At 37.7% G+C, this 23,476-nt stretch overlaps 1 protein-coding gene and 1 long non-coding RNA gene across 17 annotated transcripts in view; one reads left to right on the top strand and one right to left on the bottom strand.

Annotated features, from left to right (window-relative positions):
* Positions 1-1,452, bottom strand: part of LOC112825456 (uncharacterized) — a 35,851-nt gene extending 34,399 nt beyond the window's left edge. For 6 of the 7 annotated variants that reach the window (XR_012377992.1, XR_012377993.1, XR_012377994.1 and 3 more), the window contains exons 1-2: positions 1,318-1,452; positions 336-535 (exon numbers count right to left, since the gene is read on the bottom strand). This is a non-coding gene — a long non-coding RNA (uncharacterized lncRNA). Of the gene's footprint in view, positions 1-335; positions 536-877; positions 1,065-1,317 lie in introns of those variants that run through there. The other variant, XR_012377995.1, reaches the window with a different exon arrangement.
* UBE2D3 (ubiquitin conjugating enzyme E2 D3) overlaps positions 1,124-23,476 on the top strand; it is a 28,323-nt gene continuing 5,970 nt past the window's right edge. The window contains exons 1-7 of one of the 10 annotated variants that reach the window (XM_073892059.1): positions 1,124-1,249; positions 2,555-2,709; positions 8,608-8,707; positions 15,328-15,391; positions 15,479-15,510; positions 22,120-22,197; positions 23,366-23,471. In XM_073892059.1, coding sequence (XP_073748160.1) covers positions 8,681-8,707; positions 15,328-15,391; positions 15,479-15,510; positions 22,120-22,197; positions 23,366-23,471 — 307 coding nt within the window. In that variant the 5' untranslated portion in view covers positions 1,124-1,249; positions 2,555-2,709; positions 8,608-8,680. The other 9 variants (XM_073892062.1, XM_073892063.1, XM_073892061.1 and 6 more) reach the window with 9 other exon arrangements.

Here is a 23,476-nt window from a genome sequence, read left to right as displayed (position 1 = left end):
CTGTAGAATCTCATGCTCCACCAAGGCTTACTAAGTCAAAATCTGCATTCTGAACAAAATCCTTAGGTGATTCACATAGATACTATTTTGAGAACTGTTTCACTAATTGCTCTATGACACTCATTCTGGCCACTTAAACAATATACATTAGCCCATTCATCACAGACCTAGTCTAGTTATTCGGTAATACTTTATTGTAACAAGAAAGAACTTGATGTTTTCTTTTTTAAAGTATATTTTAAAAACAAGTTTATATTTCTATTTAATTCTTTAAAATACCTACTTCGTTAGGTTAGAAAGGAATGTTAGAAAACTTTAAACAAGTCAGCGCTTACCTTTATTCCTTTTAAAAATTAATGTCGTACTACCCTTTGCCTGAAGGATACACAGAGAGCAAAACCACTCTTTCCGTATTTTACATCCGGCAGATTAAAACAGGCCAATTCCATCCTTCTATTTCTGCCCCGCCCGGATATTTCAGTTAAGTTTTTCTGACCCAAAACTCTGATCTCTTGAGTTCTGCAACTCTGTGGATCTAGAAATTGAAACAAAGAGAAGGAAAAAGTTATTAAGCCTATTTCCGTATCTCAATCTTGGCGGATGGTGCGAGGCAAATAAGTAGCCCGCCCCTATCTCCCCATCCTTGTTAATTCATAGTTGAATTTGATTTCTAGCCTGCTGTAATTCTGGGAAGGGCTATATGGGCCCACTCTTTTCAACACTGACCCTCTAGGTCATAAATGCACTGTATTTCGGCACGTGAGAGCGCTGATCAGCGGTCCGCTGGGTTCTACTTAAAATGACTGTTCCCATTTTGAGGGGTGCCTCCTCCCACTAGTTAACCAGCCCACGGGGCAGGCGAGTAAATATCGCTCACCTGCTTCACCGAAAACTTCAAAACGCCGGATCAACCAGGACTAAAGATATCTAGCAATTAGACCGTGGTACCTCCCACCGCACATTCCTGATTGGGCGCGTGAAAGACGGATGTGTCGGCGCGCGCTCTAACCAGTCCGGGGAATTCCATTTCCTCTCCCTCCCACCAGCATAAGCATTCAGGGGCGGTGCTTCCAGGAGACGGCCCGCCCCAACTCGAGCCGGTGCCTATTGCATCTCGCGAGAATTTGTGGGTTTGGGGGGCGGGCCCCCAACAGGAAGAGCGCACAAAACTGCCCTTAAGTCATTGCAGCGCTATAGCTCCTGTTAGCCAGCCACGAGGTTCTCGCGAGATCCGCCGCCTCAATACCAAGTGAGGAAATTGGGGGACGCTGCTGGGAGGGGCGTGGGTCTCGACCGCGCAGCTGCCGCTTCCATTACCTTCCTCCCATGGTCTTCTTCCGGTTCTCGATGCTTCTCTGAATCTGAGGGTTTCCGTCGCTCGTCCACCCTTCCCCCCAGCCCATGACCCGCCTCCGGCCCCCGCCCTCCCAGTCCAATCTCCGATCTGTTTAGTAAGAAGGTGCTGTTCCGAAAAGAAGGAAAAGGGGGTAGCACAGATAAACTCGGCCCTGGACGTAGGAAGTAAACCGTTCCCCTTCACCCTTAGATTCGTCCTGTGCTCGCGACGGCGGCGTTGGCGGACTGATACGCGGCGGTGAAGAGGCAGGAGGAGGGGGGAGGGGCGGAGCGTGGCAGCTGGCAGTAGTTCCGTCAGAGCGGACATCTTGTGGCTGTGTCGTGCGCGTGAGCCCCGTAGGGCCGGGGAGGCACCAGCTGCCGCGCGGGGAGGAGGCCGAGGCCGCAGCTTGAGGGAGGCCCCGGCCCCTCTGTACGCATGGGTGTGGACGGCTAGGGGAAGGGAAGGGAGGCCGGCCCACTGGCCGGCCGGGTAAGAGGGGAAATACAGGCCTGGGGTGGCTTGAGTGACCAGCCTGTTGGGTGGGGTAGGGTGGGAAGGTTGGGGAAGCCAGGGCCTCTCCTGTTTAAGGGGGTGGGGGAATGGGCGCGTCCTCGCGCCCAAGCCGGAGCCTCAGGGGCAGCACGGGCGCGTGGTGGTGGTGGTGGCTGGGCGGGCGCGTGCGGGAGCGCGCTGGAAGGCGGAGTGTACGGTGGCGTCAGGGGCCGACACAGAATAGCTGTAGGTGCGGGGACAGCAACACACATCAAGTCTTTCCTCTATTATTTCCTTCCCCTCCTTGGCTGCACCTTTGAGCAGAAACCGAAAGAAGCCCGGCGTCAGTCCGGAGTCTCCTGTTTCCCCCTCCCCCCTAGCCTTTCTTTGCCCTAGTGACGCCGGCATAGCGCCGACTAGGCCCCGGCTCCTCCTCTGCTGGGCTCCGGACCCTGCCCCGCACCCACCCCTTTCTCCTACGCCTCTTCCTCTCCCACCCGGGTCTCTTCCTTTCGAGAGGCCGGGAAGTCAAACTTGTAGCCGCCCCTCCGCTCTTTCCGTCACCCTCGCCTCCTCTTCGGGCCGAAGCACGGCATAGAGGCTGTTGGTGGCTTTGCCACGCCACCCCACCCACCCCGGATCGCGACCGTTTTAAGGGACCTGGATTCATCAGGGTCTCTCCGGGGCCTGTACGAGTGCTGATCTGCTCCGTTTTTGCAAAAGGCGCCTGTGTCTGGCAGAGCCGGTGTGAGACGAAGAGACAATCCTTCCCTGCCGCCCGGATAATCAAGAGTTTTGGCCGGACCTTTGAGCACACACCGAGAGAGTGAGGAGCCAGACGAAAAGCACAGACTATGGCGCTGAAACGGATTAATAAGGTAACCCGTGGGGCTGAAGGGAACGGGGTCGTGGGAGGAAAGGAAGGCTTAGTCTCGGAGGAAAGCGTGGGGGTGGGGAGGAAGTATAATTACGAAAACGTCCCTCCTTGGGTCACTTCTGTTGGGGGATGGGAAACGCAGATGTACTTTAAAGAAATGAGGTTTAAAGCTAGAAACAACACTTGTGGCGAATGAGGTGTATCGAGTATGTTTCGGTGGAATCGATGCAAGTTAGGGGTGGGGAAGAGTGATTTCAGGCGCTTCGGTTCTGCTTCTAAAAGAAGAGTTCGTCTTGTTTGAGGGTCAGAATTGCCGAGAGACGCTCCCACAGATGTCATGGCGCTTCCTATTCTCGGTGCTTAAAAACTTCAGTTGTAATAGAAAGGCTCTTGGGTTTTCTAGGGGGAAGAATCATAAACTCAGGGGAGAAGATCATTGAAATCTGGCGGGTCCCGAACTTAATTGGGGGGTCGGTGTAGAAGTCTTTTGGCGGCTGAAATCTAGTGAATGAGCCTAGTCAAACTTCATCGACTCTGGGCAGGTTACAGAAGAATAAGTGGGGCTGGGAGGAGATGGGCTGACACTATGTAACTACTTCCTGTGTTTTGTAGTTAGAGACTTCTCACCCGAAGCTATTTATCAGAGGGACACTGGGAACTGATGTAAAAGGCTTCTGGAAGCTCCCTTCTTTTGGGGGGGGGAAGGGGGGACTAGGGGTGTGAAGGCAGTAAAGGAAGGTTCGGTGTACCTATTTTTGCCTCAGCTCATTTAATAACACTCGCAGAAGATTGTTTCGCTACTTAAAACGTGGTTTGATACTAAACTGTCGATAGAAGTTGAAAAAATAGGATTTTTCGAGGCTCGGGATGGGGGGTAAGCGGAACCTCCACCTCCGGTGGTTTAGTCTCATTTTCTTGCTCTAACTTTATCCCGCATTTTAAGATGGCGGCTGCTTTAACTGGTTCAGGCTTTTTCCGGCATCTCTTTTCGTAATAATATGAAATAATATTCTTTGTTAAATGATAACTTTGACATCAGATTGTACACAGCTCTTAAGACAACCTGCTCAAGACTTTATATTCAAACTCTGAGACTATTTCCCTTTTTTGTAACTTGTGTTATGTGTGGTGTGTTTGGTTCTTGCACAATCGAGGAGGGTGGAGTATTTACAGCTAACTTGAAAAAAATGTCATGGAATAAATTCAGCCTTACTAAAACTAGAAGACAGAGGAGGTTGTGGGTTAGAAACTTCGGTTTGGATGGGTTACTTTTTTTTAAGGGGGTTCTACGTGGAAGGAATGGCAAGGACTTGGCTTTACTAAGTAGACCTGATGCTGCCTAATTTTATTTAATACGTGTAACTTTGTAGTTATTTGACCAAGCGTATTATGAAAGATGATGGTTCAGATCTTCACGCAATGTATTAAGGCTGAAATCTTGAATTTTGATTTAGTCCATCATTGCATTGTCATTGTGAGTTTATGTGAAATATAAACTTAAATCTTTGTTTTTGAGAGAATAGAAAAAGAAAGGAAAAAATTGGGGGGAGTTAAGATTTAAAGTAAAAAGGATTAAGCATCTCTGACCACTTCTAAGGCCAGCAATACATTGGAGAAGCACAGTCCTATTTTACAGCATAGTTAATATAAAGAATTTAACGTTCAATATGAATCAAAACCTTTTATATATGAGAATTATATATGAGGTTACTAAGATGTGGAATAATTTCAAATCCATAGCTTTTTATGCGTGTGGAACAGAACACTTTAAAGGAAGGTCTCATTGATTTTTTTTCTTTTACAGGTGATACCCAGCTGCTGTGACACCACTTACTGATTTAAAAGCTCTAGAGAGGCAATATAGTATAATTAAGAATGTGAACTTTGGGGTAAAAATACTCCAGTTAAGAGTTCTAGGAATGGGCAAGTTATTTGTATGCCTCTCTAAAATGAATACTTGTTAGGTATGAATAGTTCAGTGCCTAGTATGTTCTAGACACCAGGGATGCAGCAGTGAGCAAAACTAGGTTTCTAGATTTTGTTTATTTTAGGATTAAAGAGGTTAATGTGTGGCTTTGAACAGGCCCCTAGCACATGGCACTCAGATTATTATTACTGCTATTTAATGTCACTTTTTAATCTTCAGAAACTTTAATTAAAGAACTTTCCTGGCTTAGTACTTTTCATTAATACCAGATTGTTTTCAGTTCTAAATATTTTGAAAGTATGCGAAATACAGAAACTGGACATAATAGTTTCCAAATTGGAAGAAACAGTGTTTATGTGGGACTGTTAATTCAACCTATAGAAAGTTTTTGAAAGGCATGTGGCTTGGTATTTAGCTGTTAGTGTCACAATCACGTGATGAAACTTGAAGAAAAAACAAAAAATCCAAGATCCAAACAATTTTAGTGAGTAGACAGTTAAAGGGAAATGGCTCATTTAGGGACCTCTGTTCTAGAAATATGAGGTCAAGTAGGCATTGATGTTAGTATGATATTTCTTGTGTCATGTATCGCTTTGTTTTGAATTTACTGTCTGAAGCTCCCAAATTCCAAATACTAAGATGTCCGTATTCCTTGTTGATACTTTATTGAAATGCTTATCATTGGGATATTTTTAGCCATTAGTAGTCATCTGATCAAGCCTTTGGATTTGTTTTTTTCTAAAGCTACATTGCAGTAGTTTGAGTATTTCTTAGACCAGGCAGCCTTATCAATAATTTTACTTGGTTTTCTACTATATTATTTATTTAATAAGCCGTAGTATGGTTTTATAGGGCTATTTATTAAACAGCAAGAATCAAAAGTGGGAACTCCCAAGTTGATTAGTGGTGTTTGAGGACCATAGACCATTTTACTACTATTAAACAGAATAACTACAGTGCTTGTATTTTGGGGAAGTTTAAAAAGAACTTTACGTAAAATATGTGAGCTGAGCCTAGAGAATTAATGTTTTGAGTGTTTGCAAAGTGTCAGAACTATTTGAGACACCTGTATTAACTCATTTAATATTACAACAACTCAAGGAAGTAGGTACAATTAAATTGTTATCCCCATTTCAAAATTAGAAACCTGAGACACAGAAAGGTCAAAAAACCCCCAGAGTTTTAGACCATTGCAGAATTGGGATTTGAACCTGGGCAGTCTGGCTCCACAATGTGTCTTAAATGTTTTGTCATCTGTTAGGTTTTTGGTTATCAAAAAGGTTTTCTTTTGCATTATTGTACTGTTAATAATAACTAGGACTTAGCATGTACTATGTATCAAGCACTGTTCCTAAGCCCTTAATAAGAATCAACTCATTTAATCCTCAAAACAGTTCTCTTGAGATGGATGCTCTTTACCATTCAATATTATACATAAGGAAACAGGCACAGAGAGGTTAAGTTCCTTGTCTAGTCACACGGCCAGTAAGTGACTGAGAGTCAAATCAGATAGTCTACCTCAAGAGCTTAAGTTCTTAAACTACATGCTGTTCTGCTATTCTGAACCATTTCAATGAATGTTTTTTGGTCTTGCTACCTGAGATAAGCTATTGCTCTCCTTTCCCAGTTCACATTTAAATAATTGGGATTTGACTTTACTCTTACTCTCAGGTTATAGCTAGCTTGTGAACTAAGCTGTTCACTAACCTAAGTTTTGAAAGCAGGAATGAGTTTCTTTTTGATTAGTCTCTTCAAGGACTATGGGAACTACCATGTGCCAAGTAATTGCTAGGGGTATCTTAAAATACACTTATCCCCAAAGAGCCTGTAGGCTGGATACATGGTTTTGCAGGGGTTTATTTAAGACCCTCAAGGTGCTTCTGTAGCCAGTTAAATTTGTGGGATGGTTGTGTGACTCATGGATGCTAATCATGGTGACCTTGGTGTTTAATTTTATTATTAAGAGTGACTTATTTTAACATTGCTTTCATCGTCCTCATGTGCGGTATTCTAGTTTTCGTTGTTCCTACAAATACAAAGTTGAATACTCTTATAGAACTAGGGGGAAAACTACTACTTGTATCTGTTGTTAGGTTATATGTTACTTAACTCAAGGATTCAGCACCCCTTTTTAGTCTAATACGCAGTCAATTCTTGAAGATTTTCCAAATCCTTTTGACTATAATGATCCCTTTCTAGTAAAGAAGATACTAGGTTTCTACTACTGACATAAAAGTTTTCAGATTAAAGTCTCAAATCTTAGATTGGCTTTTGCATTCTATAGACTATGTTATTGTTGGTTTTGACATGAGTTGCATTTGTGTATCAGGATATTGAGCAGAGATCTTAAAGAGTATAGTATATGGGATCTTAGCAGATTTATGGAATCATTTTCTCTGGGAACAGGTGTAATTTTGAAAGGTCCCCTAGGTGATTCTGAGGCCTCCCTCAATGGTTAAGATCCACAGACCTAGGGATACTCATTTAATCAATACTTAACTGAGGTTTTGCTCTGTTTGACAAAGTAGTCTAGTCCCAGGAGATAAAAAATAAGGGAAGCCTTGTCATTACCCATGAGAATCTCTGCTTTGAGTGGAAGAAACAAGCACATAAACACACGAATTAGGTGTTTGTCACCTTGTACAACTTACCTTTCGAGAATATAAATCAAGTATGAGAAACACTTATTGAAAAGAAATTAAAAGGGAATTTTTAGTCATATTATCAGATTTACCCATTATTATTAAAGATAGTTTAAATATTTTACCTATATTATATTTTGTCATTTTGGAGTGGTTTTTCTAACTATACTTAATTCTCAGTGTCAAACTATTTTGAAATTAGCAAAGTTAAAGGATGTTCATTCTTTAACTGGAAAACTTGTGTTCTTGATTTGGTTTTGCTACAACAGTAATGATTTTATGTGAAAATTGAACAGTGTAATTAAGAACAGATGCATTTAGTGAATAACTTACTAGCCAAGTTAACCTTGGTAGATAAGATTCTCAAAACTACCCTCTGCCTTGTTATTTGGGGAAGGAAAAAATTCAATGAAGTGTTCTATACTTTCCCTTAAACATCACCAATACTTTCAACATAATCTTGTATCATTCAGACAACTTTTCATAGCTGGATTTGTCATATTTTGGCTTTGTTGGTTTTAGTTGTGAATCACTACTTGGTTACTTAGTCATTTTTAGGATGGAGTACTTGTTCACATTCATCCTAGCCTTGTTATCATTTCAAAGCTAATGTATAATTGGATGTTTTCCACCACTGGACTGCTGTTAATTTTGTCTTTTTAAAATCTGTGAAATGTCTTGTATGCTTTTATGTATCAAAGCTGAGAACTGAAATTTGGCTTTCTGGTTTTGCTCATTTAGAATAGTGCCTATAGAAGAATAGCCTTGAATAATTTTAAGTGATTTATGTGGTGATCTAAAGGAAGAAAATTGTAGTATTATTCATTCAACCCATTCTTTATATCTTGTCTAATTAGATGAGCAACCACACTGTCTCACCTGTAATTACAACTAAATAGGAAATTAATATATTGTCAGTGATACAATGAGACATGGTTTACCTGTTAATCCTTAAGCTAAAAGAAACTTAGGATTTCTCAGAAATTATAAATTCCAAACTAAAATGATTTTAAAGTGACTATTCTCATTCTTAAGTCTACAGTTCTATAAGATTGTTCAGATCCCATAATATTTTTGCCAAGCTTCCTTCTGAAATAACTTATGGTAAGGATACATTTCTGAAATGTTTGCTGTTTTCTTCCTTACCATTTGTGTCCACACATGGTATATAGAAATTTCACAACATAAATGTAATAAAATTGTTTGCTTCATAGTAAACCTGATCTTCATAAGAACAATTAGAGCAGTTCTCATCTGCCTAATTAGGCAATTAATTGTACTGCATTTTGTCCTATCATTGGTCTGAATATGTACCTTTATATTTTGCTAGGTTGTAAAGGCTCCTTGAGGGTGATTCTTACTTCAAAATTTCTTGTAAAGGCACTCTTCCTGCCTCCCACCTCATGGCCTCATCCCATCCAGCCCCCAAGGTAGTACTTTTGTTGCTCAGTATAGGTTTTAAGAGGCAAGGGTTGTCTTTATAGTGCTGATTCACAAAGTTATACACATCTTGTCTTTAAGTCAAAAGTTTTTAAAGAAATGGACTCTAATAGAATACAAGAAATTACCTTTCAGTGATGGCATGAACTTCTAAGTTTTCCCAAAAGTGATGATGGGAATTGTATCTGTGCTACTACTATCATTATGACCTTTGTGTGATAACGTACAAGATGAATGGTGGAGTATGGGATAACAAGTGATTGTGAACATGGTGATAATTACTGTACTCAGGGATGGAACCCGTGAACTTGGCTTTACCATAGTAATCATCTTTGTTTTCATAAATGCTGACTTTGGTTATGTTAATCTAACATACAAGTGGTGGCTATCATTGGAAGAATGTTTAGCAAAATGTTTAAATGGTTATTCCTAGAGGCATTAAACCTTACTGGACACTGATCTGGCATGGCTGCTGTGTAGCTTCATATTCATAAATAGTTCTTATATTTCCAATTTATAAGTTCTTTAAAGGCAGAGACCATTTTTTATACTTCCCTATCATTTCTGTATACCTGTGTGTTTAATACCTTGGCTTCCTTTTCTTCATAGTCTATGATTAGTCATTTTCACTTCTTTGAAATAAGATGTAGCAAGAGAAGCAAGAAGCAAATATTTGTACTCTATTTAGACTTCTGAGTCAGTGTCTCAGCCTTTTCATGATTTTTCTTCTAACAGTCAACTGTCAAAGAGATCCTGTGCACTATAATGATCAAAGTTCTTTCTCAAGATAAACTGTAGACTTTCTCCTATGAGTCCCAGGAAAGGAATGGTCAGACTCCTTACTGTGTAATTATGTACCTCCAGATGAGAACACTCGTGGCTTAAGCTGTACTTCTGGTGCCTTTTAGAGAGATTTGCTTGACTCCTTATCCTATGAGTCTGTTTAGGCTTTTAAATGGAAAGGAAGCGTATTTCTAAGGAAGAAAAGGCCTGGGTTCTCATGCTAGCCAGGTGTGCAGGAAGGTTTCAGGAGAAGCAGTTCAGAGGAAGATGATCCAAAAAGAAAATTCCCTCCAGGAGAACACACCACGGCAAAGAGATGTCTAACTTTGGTGAGGTTTTATTTTTTTATGTCCTTGTATGCCCTTGGTCCATTTTAGTGTCCCTTTACCATGAATGGAGCCATTAGCAGCTAGTGTGTACCAGTCTCCCTGCCAACCTCTTTGCTATTGTAGTGGTCTTAATAGTTGGCCAAGAACCCACCTTAATAATGCTGGCCTTGGGGAAAGAGATGGTCAACAGTATGAAGACTTTACAGGTGCTAAATATGAGCTGTTCTCTCTGGTCCTTGCCACTGTTCTCTCTACTAGAAAGCAAAGAGCTCACGGTTTCAGTTCTTCATGTAATTTTAGAAATTGTTTTTGTCCCTAAAGCCTATGAAAGTTTAAGGTTTAAAGTCATTTCATAAGGTTAAAACCAAAGGCAAAATTACTTTTGAAAATTCTTTGAGTAGGTGCTTCATTGAAAATTGATCTTAAGTCCAGTAAGTACACCTTGAGTAGAATAGAAAGTTGGGTTGGTATAGTTGAAATTTTTTTCTTCAGTTTGCCAAATGCCATATCACATTTTTAAAATACATCTTTGATGTAAGGACACCCTTTAGAAAAAGCAGCCATTTGAAATCTATCCCTAGACCTCTAATTTTCAAGTGTCTACTAGATAAACTAAAGCTTAGTATGTCCTACACTTGAATGCAATCTTTCCCCTAGTAGGGATTCTGATGTGGAGTAGAAGTAAGGCCTATTTCCGTAAGATTGTTGTAAGGGTAAAATGCTTGTTATTTAAGATCTTTTATCATCCTTAGTGACTTAGTTCTCGTGTTCTTCTTTCACCTGAATTACTGCTATAGCTTCCTAATGTAGTTAACCTATTTCTCTGTTCTTTGTATTAGGGATTCCTACAATATGGGGATGAGTCTGATACCCCACAAATTAAAATTTTGTGCGGGCTTATGTGTATTTGGGAGGATAGAAGGTCAGTAGTTACTCAGTCTTAGAAGTCCTTGTTATAAAAATTTAAGAGTCAACGTTCTGGACAATACATGTATAGAGAGAGAGATACATAGGTATAGGTCTGTGTAAAGGTTCATAGTTTTTTCTCTTAAAATTTGAAGACCTGCAAAACAATGCTATATGTGAAAAAGATACATATCTAGTAGTGTATAAAAATGTGGAGAAGCCAAATTTGGGATAATCTGTTACCTTCTGTGGGGGAAAGGGAATGGAATTTGAGGAGTATGTGAGGGATCTTCAGTTATATCTGCAACATTTTTTTTTAATATGAAGGTAGTATAGTAAAAATGTTAAGCTTTATTTAACAGGTTGGGTACACAGATTCATGGGTACTTTTAGGCTATGACCTAATAAGTTAAAAAATTAAAAGCATTCCTTCTAGTGTACTATCGGCCAGTACATTTAAAAAAAATAATAACCACATTGGATTTGTCTTATTCCTGTTTAAAAACTATCCATGGTTCGGGGCCCTTAGGTGGCTTAGTTGAGCATCTGACTCTTGGTTTCAGCTCAGGTCATGATCTCATGGGTTGTGAGATTGAGCCCCATATAGGGTGCCCTCTGTGCACCCCTCCCTCCACCCACGCTCCCTTACTCTCACTCGCTGTCTCAAACAAGTAAGTAAATCTTAAAAAACAAAAACAAAACTATCCATGGTTCCCATTGCCTTTAGGATAGTCTTTGACATATTCAAAGCTCATGAAAGATCCAGCCATGGTTAACCGTTGTGGCCACATGCGCTGCTTCCTTACCTGTACCCTGTTGTGTTTCTGGTACGCCAGACTATAAGCAAATTTTTACAGCCTGTGTTCTTTCACACCCTCAACTTTGAGTTTCTCTATTTGGAATGCTTATCCCTCTCCATCAAGACCTAGCTCAGTTGTCACTGTTTTTAAACCTAGGCAAGGTTAGTGGTTACATTTTTAGGATTCACAAAGCATTTGAATGCCTTTATTTTAAGCACTTAAGTTGTTGAAATGTAGTTTTTTGTTTTTGCATTGTGCCTACTTTATATTAGCTCAGCCTGTTGGGAAAGGCATTCGTGTTTTATCTTGGTATTATTCAAGCCTAACCTGCTGGACACCAAAAATGCAGTCTTCCTATAAGTGAATAAATGTTTTGATGGTGAAACTTTTAATAGCAGTATTGCACTTTTCATTTTAGAAATGGATTTAAATTAATCTCTGGTTTCTGTGATTAGATTAAAAGTTGTTTTTTTTTTTTTCTTTCCAAAGATTTTATTTATTTGACAGAGACAGCCAGAGACGGAACACAAGCAGGGGAAGCGGGAGCGGAAGAGGGAGAAGCAGGCTTCCCGCAGAACAAGGAGCCCAATGCAGGGCTTGATCCCAGGACCCTGGGATCGTGACCCGAGCCGAAGGCAGATGATTAATGACTGAGCCACCCAGGCGCCCCAGATTAAAAGTTTCTAGACAGGACACATGACTGCTCCCTCTAGCTTAATTTTAAGACTGCTTCATTTAGATTTCTTTCTTACATGTTTTTCAAAAAACAAGACTTGAGCATTACATTGTGCTTTAGTGGGATAGGATAGTCTATATGGGTCCCAGTAGCTCTCTACTTAGAATGGGTCTCCTCACTCTTGAGGTTTTCTCCCGCCTTGGATTTATTAGAAGGAAACTGGAGTGGTTAACGATCAAAGGAAACAGCTGTAGGAACCCAGAGCAAGCTACAACCTCAGGGACTAAAATGGCATGTGTATATGCCAAGTCAGCTCTTACTATCTCTGCTGCTCAATGTGGTCTCTTTTTCTTTGGATTCACCATGTAATTTCAGGGCACATGCCTTCCAACAGCTCTAGGTCACATCCTTACAGCTCCTGATTTAGAGAAGGAAGAAGTGTTCTGGCTTTAATTTGAAAAACCAGGCAGAGATGGATGGACTTCATTAGGTCAGGTCCTGGCTTAAGTTACTTTCCAACCCTTTGAGCTAATCAGAGGCTGAAGGAACAAAGTTCTGTGATTAGCCTTGTCTGAGTAATGGGTGATTGTCAACTACCATTAACCAAACACCATTAACTACAATCACTTTTGGAGTAAAGGAAAAGCGTTTTCATGAAAGCAGGTTAAGATATTTATTGAGTAGACAAAATGTCTTATATATAGAAGAGCATCTTAAGATGACTTGTTACTATGCTTTCTCAGATTTTTTTCCTTGCTAAGATACTATTGTGTAATCTCATTTGCTTATGCTGTGGTCATAATAATGTCATGAGAATTACTTGTTTTCTTAGAGGTGAGTGCTGGTACATGATTTGAAAGACCTGTTTTGATCCTTAAAATAACTTTGGTCATTTTTTTTTTCCAGTGTTGCATTTAACGTAGATTTTAGTACGTAAGGTAATTGGCCTAATTTTAGATCTTTGGTGATTACTTCAGAGGTGTCTTGATCATGGAAAACTTGAAAAATAAGGCACTTAGAAATTATTTTGAGAATAAGATCCTGAAATTTTGGGAAGGAAAAGCTGAAATTAGACCTTCACTCTAGAGTAATAATGCTGGCATATAAAGGCTTAATGATTTATAAATATTTTACTTAAAAACTTGTTTTTCTATAAGAAATATTTTCTTACATTGTTCATAATTAAAATGTAATTTTCAAATGGATGTTGATATGTCCTTAGATCAGCTTTATAGATTCTTGCAATTGTATTTATAATGAAGTTGTTTCAAGGTCACTTGGGTATTTTGTTAGATCAACCTATCATTAGATTGGTTTTTATTTAAAAATAATTGCTAGATTTTTTTTTCAGGCATTTAAACAAATAAGTACATAATTTGGGATAGATCACTGTAAGAAACTAGGAGGTAAATCTTTGTGGAAAAAGAGGGAGAGGGTGGTTTGGAACAGGTAAGTTGTGTTGGGGGTGGGTGTTGGTTTTTTTTTTTTTTTCTTTTGAACCCTTATGTTCCTGAAGGAGAGAGGGAATTCGACTGCATAAGTTAACTTTTGTTATGTTTTTTTGGTGGGCCAGTTCAACAGAACTTGTCATATAAGCCTTGGAACAGGAGAATTCTGTTCATAGCAGTTAGACTAGACTACTTGATTCTTACCTACAGTAAAATATTTATGCCTTTGAGATGATAAAGTAGATTCCCATTATAACAAAAGTGGCTGATTGAAAACTTAGCTGGCCTATGAAAAAATAATTTGCTTGATAGTGGATAGTCAATTCAGGTTGCAAGTACATTTCTATTTTTATTCAAAATACAGTTTTCAAAACTTGGTTCAAAATCATTTGATATTTTGTGAGGGTGTTTGTTTTTATTTTTAAGCTAAAAACCATACATAGTTTATTTTAACCATTCGTTTAACTTCCATTCAAGAGTTTCTGTAATTCTGATGAGGATCAAAAGTGGTTGGAATGAATTTTCTCCCATTTTAAAATGTGCTGAACATATGAAGGTTTATTTACTAAGGCAAGCAGAAATGACCTGATCTTCATTATCCTAAGATTGTGAATCCTGGGATCTCTGGCTGTTTTGATAATATTAAAAGCAGATGTGGTATGAGTTTTCAGAAGCAAGTTAGAGTGTATCAGAGCAACCTCCCCCCCACCCCAGTTTTAATTGAAATATAATAGACCTGTAATGTTTTCAGTTTTAGATATACTACATAATGTCATATTTTGTGAAATGATTACCACAAGGACAGCTCTTCTGCATTGGTTTTTGTTGTTGTTGTTGTTTTAATGGAGTGAATTTGGATTAATCACTCCTGAACAATCGGCTATTTTCTAAAGTGCATTTTGACCATATGATAGAGGCAAATGTTTGCTCTAGTTATCTTCCTGCAGTATTGTATATTCCCTGTCTTTCTTAGAAGCCCACTATAACCTCATGGGTTTGTAAATCCCTACAGAGATTTGTATATAGGTATACAGATAAAGTTATATCCTCTTAAGTTAAATTTTCTTACTACATTATCCATATTTGTTACGTACAAGTCATGGAAGAGCCAAGTACATATTTGTAAATACGAGGTCAGATGGAATTTTGGAAACTGCATGTTTCACAACGAGCAAACTTCAGGTTCTTCCAGAGTTGTAATTTTACTCAACATTGTATAAAAGACATGGTTGAGTTGCAGGAATAAGATCAAACCAAAAAGGATACCTACCTAGCCCCATGAGAGATTTTTCAAGTGGAAAACGAGGTCTGCGGTTAGTATGGTTCAGAAATAACAGGATTTAAGATAATAGAAACGGCGAGGGCCTCTGAGATGTCCAGAAGTTCAGCACACAACATGGGTATTGAGAACTGCTTTGTCTAAGTTCTTAAGCCATGAAAGTATCTGATAACTTTTTTTATTTGGACGCCTTTTGTTGGTGTAACAAAAATTTTCCTATCTATGCCTACTGTCCCAAGATCTGGACTATGGCTACTTAGGCTTTCTCTCCCAGAATTTATTAATGTGAATTCTGATTGTATGTTCCTTAAAGAATGGGGTGAAAATTCTTTGTTTCCTTACTTTTTTTATTATGGTTACATGACCCATCATTTTCTGTTTTGGTATAGGAACTTAGTGATTTGGCCCGTGACCCTCCAGCACAATGTTCTGCAGGTCCAGTTGGGGATGATAGTAAGTAACTCTCAAGTTGATTTTAATGGCTAATTTCAAAAAAGCTTGTACATTTTTAGATAACAGCTTTGTTTTGTGTTTCCCTAGTGTTTCATTGGCAAGCCACAATTATGGGACCTGTAAGTATTAAGAATTAAAACATTTTGCTTTTAATTAAAAATTCAACATTGACCTAGTTGTATTTAACTTACATTTTATTACATTGTAGTACTGTTTTGGAATTGCCATAGTTGTACTGTTTTTGAAAGACATAACAATTTAATGAATTAGTCATTTGTTACATGTGCTATGTGTCTGTCCCTGTATTCAGGTTCTGGAATATAGCATCTCTGACCTATCAAATATTTTTTCACTTTATCCTAGTTTTTCTTTCATAGTAATGTAAAGCTATGTCACAGAGCTTCCCTTTACTTATAGAGCCAATTAATTTATTGACTCTACCATGGTGTTACTCAAAGATCTTATTCCTGTTGCTGCTGAAAATCTAAGTTTTTGTTGTTGTATTTTGATATTTGATTCTTTATAGAACCTTAGTTTTTTTTTACAAAATTTGAATATTTTTAGGTAGAAAGTGATATTTTGAATACAGCAAAATTCCTTTCTATCCTGGGTAGATAAGAAACTGTATATGCTGGATAATTGAATATTCAGAATTATGGATACCATCTAAGAATTTCACAGAATTAGAGCGCAGTAAAACAACCTGGGGTAAGACTGTATCTTGCACAATACTTAATATTTTTTTTTACTTGGAAGGCACTTTAGGATTTCTATTCTTAAGTTAAGTTATATGTATGTCTTAATCTGCACACCCCCCCCCTTGGTGGTTTAATCTCAACATAATGTCAGTAATGTACTTGGTGAGATAATGGTCAATAGATAGATGTCTGTCATTCTAAAAGAAGAAATGCTCTTGGAAAAGTTAGTAAGTTTTTATTCTGTAGTTCTGATTTTGATAACAGTAATTTTTTTTTTTCTATCTCAATCAATGTGATCCCCCACTGTGTGCCAATCATTAAGGATAGACATGGTCCCTTTCATTTAGGGAACTTAAAATCTACTGGGAGAGACAGGATATTTTAAGTGTGATAAGTTGGGAAGCAACTGATACATAAATGAAGTGCTTAGTGAGAGAAATTTTCTGGGAAATCATAGCAGGGATGATTGAGTTAGAGTAATTATGAAATGTTAGGACCTAAAGGTGAGATTGTGAATCAACCTAAGTTAAACTTGGTGTGGTGTCGTGGTGGTGGTGGCGGTAGTGGGGGATATTTAGCTTCTTAATTTTATCCTAATTTAAGAAACCTCACAGTCAGAATTGTTCACTTCCAGTTACCTCAAGGACTGTTTTTACTGTTGTAAATTCTATTTTGCTTTAAAATATTTGGTAACAAAATCATGATTTATTTAAAATACGTAGTTAACTTAGTGTGACTTTTACCCAGTTTGGTCCACAGAACATTTTGAAAGTTGGCAGTCTTTGCAAAAAAAGCCAGACTAGACCTTCATTCCACAGCAGTAATGGCTTGGGATGCAGTAGCAGCTACCTCCCTTTTTTATATGAGTTTGTGTCTCAACACTATCCTATCCACTTCATTGTGCCTCCCTAGATTCTGTAGGCACTTGCATTTGTAGTTCCTAGAATTTTCTCATTATAGATAACCAGTTTTCAAAGCAGAGTACTCCGTAAAATACATTAACATTTCTACCAAATAAAAGCTCGTCTTTGATCCAGATAGTGCTTTAAGATGACCTCATTATAAAAATTAGTTGTCATTATTAATAAAGCACTAAAGAGTTGGTAATCAAGACTTCTATGGTGTGTATAATAAACCAACTCTTTGCAACCAGTGTGATATTTTTCTGCTGGACTTAGAGACTTCACTGTTTATTGAACTGTCTTTCCGAAAGGTAAGGAATATACTTAGAGTAAATGAAAGTGAAGTGTGAGTAGTTTATACTAGTAATTTTCCAGAGAATAAAAGAAGATTGCTTATCCTGACCTTTTTGTAGCTGTTCACCTGATTTGCTTTTATTTTCAAAAAACATTTTTCACTTGTTTATGCCTATTTCAGATTGTGGCTGTTCCCTGTAAATGTTTTTCAGCAACCTTTTAATGTGTATTTAATGATAGCTCTGCTTTTAAAAACAAATAATTGATTATCAGAACTATTTAAATATTCCTTGATTAACAAAAGCAAAAACTATAAGCACTTGTTTAGATGCCAATTTGCAAATAGTTAATAGTTATCCTTGTGGAGTCATCAATGAAATAACTCATTCTTATTTTGGCTTTTGATTACATTTTTGTGATAAAACATCACAGTTCGATTAGATAAATAATTGCTTTATTTTGTTAGTATGTGACATGCAGATTGAATGAGCTAAAACATAGGGCCATTGGTGGCATAACAATCCATGTATTTGCAGATTTGCTGAAAGGATAAATGGTGACAAAAGTACTTTTGCTTTGGAGTACTTCTTAGGTCAGTAAAAGTGATTGGCAGTGCCACATAACTAAAGGCTCCTAACAAAGGAATGGAGCATCTAATTTAAGTTTTAATACAGTTAATTATTGAATTTTAGCGTTCGATAGTCTGGAAATGTTCTTGATCATTAAATTTATGAGGCAAGATGCTTCTTTCTAATAACTAAGTTGGCTGATTCTTTCCAAAGGTAGGATACTTTGGAAGCGCAAATACTAATAAAAACTAAACCCTTAAAGGAATTGACATAGCAATGCTGGCTATGTGGTTTTTTAAACTTGGTTGTTTTTATGTTTTTGGGTTTTTTTTGTAGTAAGGGTAGTTCCCATTAACAATTGATGCAGTTAGGAGAAATTAACTCATCTGATATTTATACACTTGATTTTTCTTTAATTGGAAATGGAGCTGACAGAAAGATGTTTTGAAGTTATTTGGAGAATCACACTGACTTCCACCTAATCTTTGATACAGTCATGGAAGAAAGTACCATTTTTGGGTAATATAATGTAATCTCTGGCAGCCTGAGCAAAATCAGCTGCAAAAACCATTTGGTCAAATAATTGGTTCATAGGTATTATCTTACTGGTCCATAAGGGTTGTTTTTCAACTTAAGTGTATTCAGTTCTTGCAAAGGCTAATGATGCATGACAACTCTTCCCTTCGGTACATTTTTAAGGAACTTTGTAGTCTAGAGGAAGAGGAAAATAAAAATAAGTTATATAAGTATGTTGGGTAGTCATAACTGTGTTGTATAGAAAGGTATAAAAGAAGGGCAACAGGCATATTGAGCTAAATAAAGGGAAGGCTGTATTATCTTTTTAAAGACATTTAAGCTTGTTATGGATCCTACAGTGTAGGTATGGTCCTAGAGATGAAAAAGATAAGGATATAGATAAGAATATTTCAAGTGGAAGAAATAAATACTAGGAGAAAAAGGAGATGTGAAATATTTTAAGTGCAGTAAGGAGGGCATATTCAGGAGAAGAGGTGGAAGATGAGACCAGCTACATTGGTGGGAAGGAGATCATAAAGCACCTTGTGTGTACTTTTACCTTGAAAGCTGTGCTAGATTTCAAGCAGGGATGTAACTTGTGTTTTAGGACAACAGCATTAGGGTAAGGGATAAATTAGAAGAAAAAAACAGTGAAGGCAGGAATACCAGAAGTAAGCCATTGCCATAATATAAACAAAAGATAGTAAGATCTTGAATGGAGTAGTGGCAGTGAGCATAAAGGAGAGGAAGCTAGTTGAAGAGATTTTTAAGGATCTTTAATAACTACTCTGATCGGTGATCTGTTCCTGGTTTGTGGTTTGAGTTTTGGACACATGAGACATCCAAGGATAAATATTTATAGGCATTTGAATATATATGTCCTGGAATTAATAACTATACTAGAGAAAAATTCAAGTATGGGTCAGGAGATAGAAGCAGAAGATGGATCTGGGGGAATACCAGCACTTAATGGTTGCCCTAGGGGAGGAGTACAGACACTGAGAAGGAGCAACTTCTGACTGCAAGTTGGAGTTAAAACCAGGGTGTAGAAGGTGTCTAAAGAGATCCAGAATAAATTCTGAATTTCTAAGACTTAGGTCAGTTTACTGATCAAAGTATTCTTCTTTGTTTTCGTTATTTTGTTTGCTTTCAATTTATAATAAATTTGATACAGAGCTTCAGTTTTTTAGATAGCATACTTTGGTTACCTCTGGATCTTGTGGTTTTACCAGTTTTTCCTCTTTGTGTTGATGGAACTGTAGTGTTAAATTGCAACACTGAAATATTTTCATCCCTAAGTTTTTTTTTTTTGAATAAGTGAAAAGAAATTTGGCTTTGCCTAAATCTTAGCATTAGACTGCCTTTATTCAAAAGCAGTCAGATACAGTACTTGTGATTGTATGAAACTTGGAATAAAAACTTAGAACTTTGGTAATATGGTTTTATAAAAATTTTTACTGTTTAGTAGGAGTACCCTCAATAGTTTATTATACACTGTATAAACATTTTCCATATTAGTCTATTTTGTAAAATTATGCCATTTGAAGCATCTGTTCCCAGTTAATGTAGCTGTTAACAAAGGTATGTTATTTAATTCAGATCATATTCTGTGCTTTGATTTTTTTTGTATACCTTTTATATGCTGCTTTGCAGTCTTATTTTTTTGAATTAAAATTTTGTAGACAATATGAAAAGAAAGGACTTTGGAGTAAGAAGGACACAAATTATAGCTCTTCCATTATACTAGTTGTATGTTTCTTTGAACTTTATTCTTCATCAGTAAATTGACATTTTTCCTTCAAGTTGCAGGTATGCCCTGTTCATTTTTCATAATATTTGCAACATTTTATTGCACGTCTCTTCTTCACCAGAATGTTTGCCCATCAGGATAAGAAATTCTTCTCCATGTCCCTTACATATACCTGATCTAGAGAACAGAGTTAGATTTTTTTTTTTTTAAGATTTTATTTATCAATTAGAGGGAGCACGAGCAGGGTGAGGGGCAGAGGCAGAAGCAGACTCTCTGATGAACAGGGAGCCCAATGGGGGGCTCGATCCTGGGATTCCAGGATCATGACCTGAGCCGAAAGCAGACACTTAACAGACTGAGCCACCTGGGCATCCCAAGAACTGAGTTAGATTAATTCAGCTGTTGTTTAACTATTTCACAGAGGGCTGGGAATTAAATGAGCTGTATTAAAGTGTCAGATCTGGAAAAGTTTTTACTTTCCTGACATCCAGAATGGGCATAGTAAAAGGCTTATAATTAGCACTGTGCACATACACTCTCTAATGGAGAGGAATGGATGTTGGTAATAACTGGGTTACTGTAAATTGTCGAAGACATCACCAGGTGGCTTTGCATATCAGAAGTAGTTAAGCAGTTTTCATGTTTTCAGCTTTTACCTTAAAGTTTTTGACGAGGTCACTGACTTTTGTCCTCACTCTGATCCATTTTGACTAGTGTTCTTCATAAGACCTGGGTTTCAGTCTTGGTTCTTATACCACTTGTACGCCTAAATTATTTCTTAAGTCCCATTTTTATTTTTCTGTAAAATGGGAATACAGTGATCTCTTTTTCCTGCTATTGGTTAAATTAAATGTAAAATTCTACTAAGAATTGTTTCCTAAATGTTACTAAGAGAGTTCTTCATACTCAGATTATAATAAGCAAAACAACAAAGGAGGAAGAGTGCTGCTATAGCTTGAAAGTTTGTTTTTCTGTTGAAGTGGAAGAGCAAACGTTGCACATTGTTTTCCAAATCTAGTAATCCTGTGTATTGATTTGTTGTGGCGAATTCAGTATGCTTTTGAAAAAAATCTTCCATGCTTTTGGGGGCGCCTGGATGACACAGTAGGTTGAGCATCCAACTCTTGGTTTCAGCTCAGGTAGTGATCTCAGGGTCCTGGGATCAAGCCCCAGGTCAGGCTCCATGCTTAGCAGAGTCTGCTTGAGACTCTCTGGCCCTCCGTTCTGCGCACATGCGCGTGCACACGCACACACACACACACACACACACACACACACACACACACAAATCTCAAAAAACAACAACCTTCATGTTTTTAAATGAGAATTTTGAGGGGTGCCTGGCTAATTCAGTTGGAAGAACATGTGACTCTCAATCTCAGGGTCATGAGTTTGAGCCCCATGTTGGCTCGTAGAGATTACTTAAATGAATGAACGTTTTAAAGAATGAAAATTCTGAGGAGCCAGTTGGGAATTAAACTTAATTTAAAACCTATTTTGTTTTTGTTTTGCTTCTCCTGTTGAAGGTAGTTATGGGTTACCCTGCAATAGCCAACATTTTGGTTTGCCAAAGTGACCAGAGTGGTGTGTTGAGGTACAAAGCCCATGTGTGTGTATATGGCTTTCATTAGAGGAAATAAATATAAGACCTTATTTTCAAATTCAGGTTTGATATATAGTACTGTATATAGACTTTACTGCCAAGTATACTTTGTGAAAATCAGCATCTAGAACATTTGGTTTCTGGTTAATTTTTCAGTTCTTTGGTGACTTACATAAAATGGGGTCTAAGTAAATAAGGGTTCATTGTTCTATAGTAAATTTTGATTGTGTAGTTTTTAGTAATATGAACTGAATTGTGGAATAATTTAGACTCTTGCAGCATAAACAGGTAATCTTGGCTCATGTTAAAGAAACGCTTAGAAAATAGAAATGTTGCATGAATTATTTAGGTGTAATATTTTAAATATCAGAGTTAAGCAAATTTTTCTTTTCACAGAATGACAGCCCATATCAAGGCGGTGTATTCTTTTTGACAATTCATTTTCCTACAGACTACCCCTTCAAACCACCTAAGGCAAGTATTTGCCCCCAAAATCCATTAGTAAATAAGATCTGTGCATTATTTCAGAGGAGTAGAATATTCTTAGAAATCAAGGTTCTACATAAATAAGGCTAAATTGGGGATGTGTGTATATGTAGAGAATAAGAATAATTAAGGCTAAATATATATGTATTGAGTCACCAGTCCAGAATGCTGACTTTTAACCTTTAATTAAGAGAGCAGTTAGACCTGGATTTGAACTTTGTAAATGGAGATAAGTACTGACTTATCCTTAATGTTGCAAGACTGATAGATTAAGTGGAAGTTTTTTCCACCGTTTATTATGCTCATACAGATTTGTATTATTGACTTTTGTAATAGTAGGCTTCAAGTATTAGTTTCCTGTGCATTTGCCCATATTGTTGCAGCCTATGCTACGTTGTTGGGGTTCACATGGGCTGTCTTTCAGGGGTTTGCATTTGCATATATAATAATAAACTATCAAAACTTAGGGTTGCTTAATGCACTGAGGTGCCTGGTGTACAGTTATTAAAAGCATAACGTCCTTGACTCTTCAGAGCAATTAACATAAAGCCAACCTGTATGAATAACAATAGAAAATAACAACGTTGGCACTTCAGCCATCTTTGTAATCCTGTTATAGGTGCAGTATAATAGTTACTTTAGATGAAACACTTTTGCGATCAAATTTGTATTTTATGTACAGTGGAAATGCAGACTAAAACACATACCTTTGTAACTTGATACCTTAAATGAGTTGGTTTATAAATTTGGTTTACATTCTGAAGTTCCTTTATTTTTTAATGAATGTTGATTACTGTTCACAGTGCTGTTTTTGATACTGAAGAGCCAAAGTTAACCTTCAGAATATCTCATCATATCATTGATAGTAAAATTTTTGCCACAAAGTTACATTTTCCATTTTAATTAAAGAGAGGTGGCCCCTGAAAGATCTTGATTAGAATATACAAAATTGTTTCTGTAATTTTTAGTCCTTTAATGTGTATAAGTAGGTTTCAGCCATTTGAGAGTGTGAGAATGTATGTGTGCGTGCGTGCACATGTGCATGTGTGTGAAACACGCAGTGTTGTAAGCCTTGCTTAAAAGTCTTCTATTTCAGATTAGGATGTTTATTTTTACTTGGAGAAAAATACTTAAAAGTTTTATTTATTTATTTTAGGTTGCATTTACAACAAGAATTTATCATCCAAATATTAACAGTAATGGCAGCATTTGTCTCGATATTCTAAGATCACAGTGGTCTCCTGCTTTAACTATTTCTAAAGGTAAA

Source organism: Callorhinus ursinus, unplaced genomic scaffold (assembly GCF_003265705.2).
Source record: "Callorhinus ursinus isolate GAN/ISIS: 27379988/994484 unplaced genomic scaffold, GSC_fseal_2.0 scaffold4, whole genome shotgun sequence".
In the NCBI taxonomy this organism is placed as follows: domain Eukaryota; kingdom Metazoa; phylum Chordata; class Mammalia; order Carnivora; family Otariidae; genus Callorhinus; species Callorhinus ursinus.
This window is presented reverse-complemented; position numbering and strand designations above follow the sequence as displayed.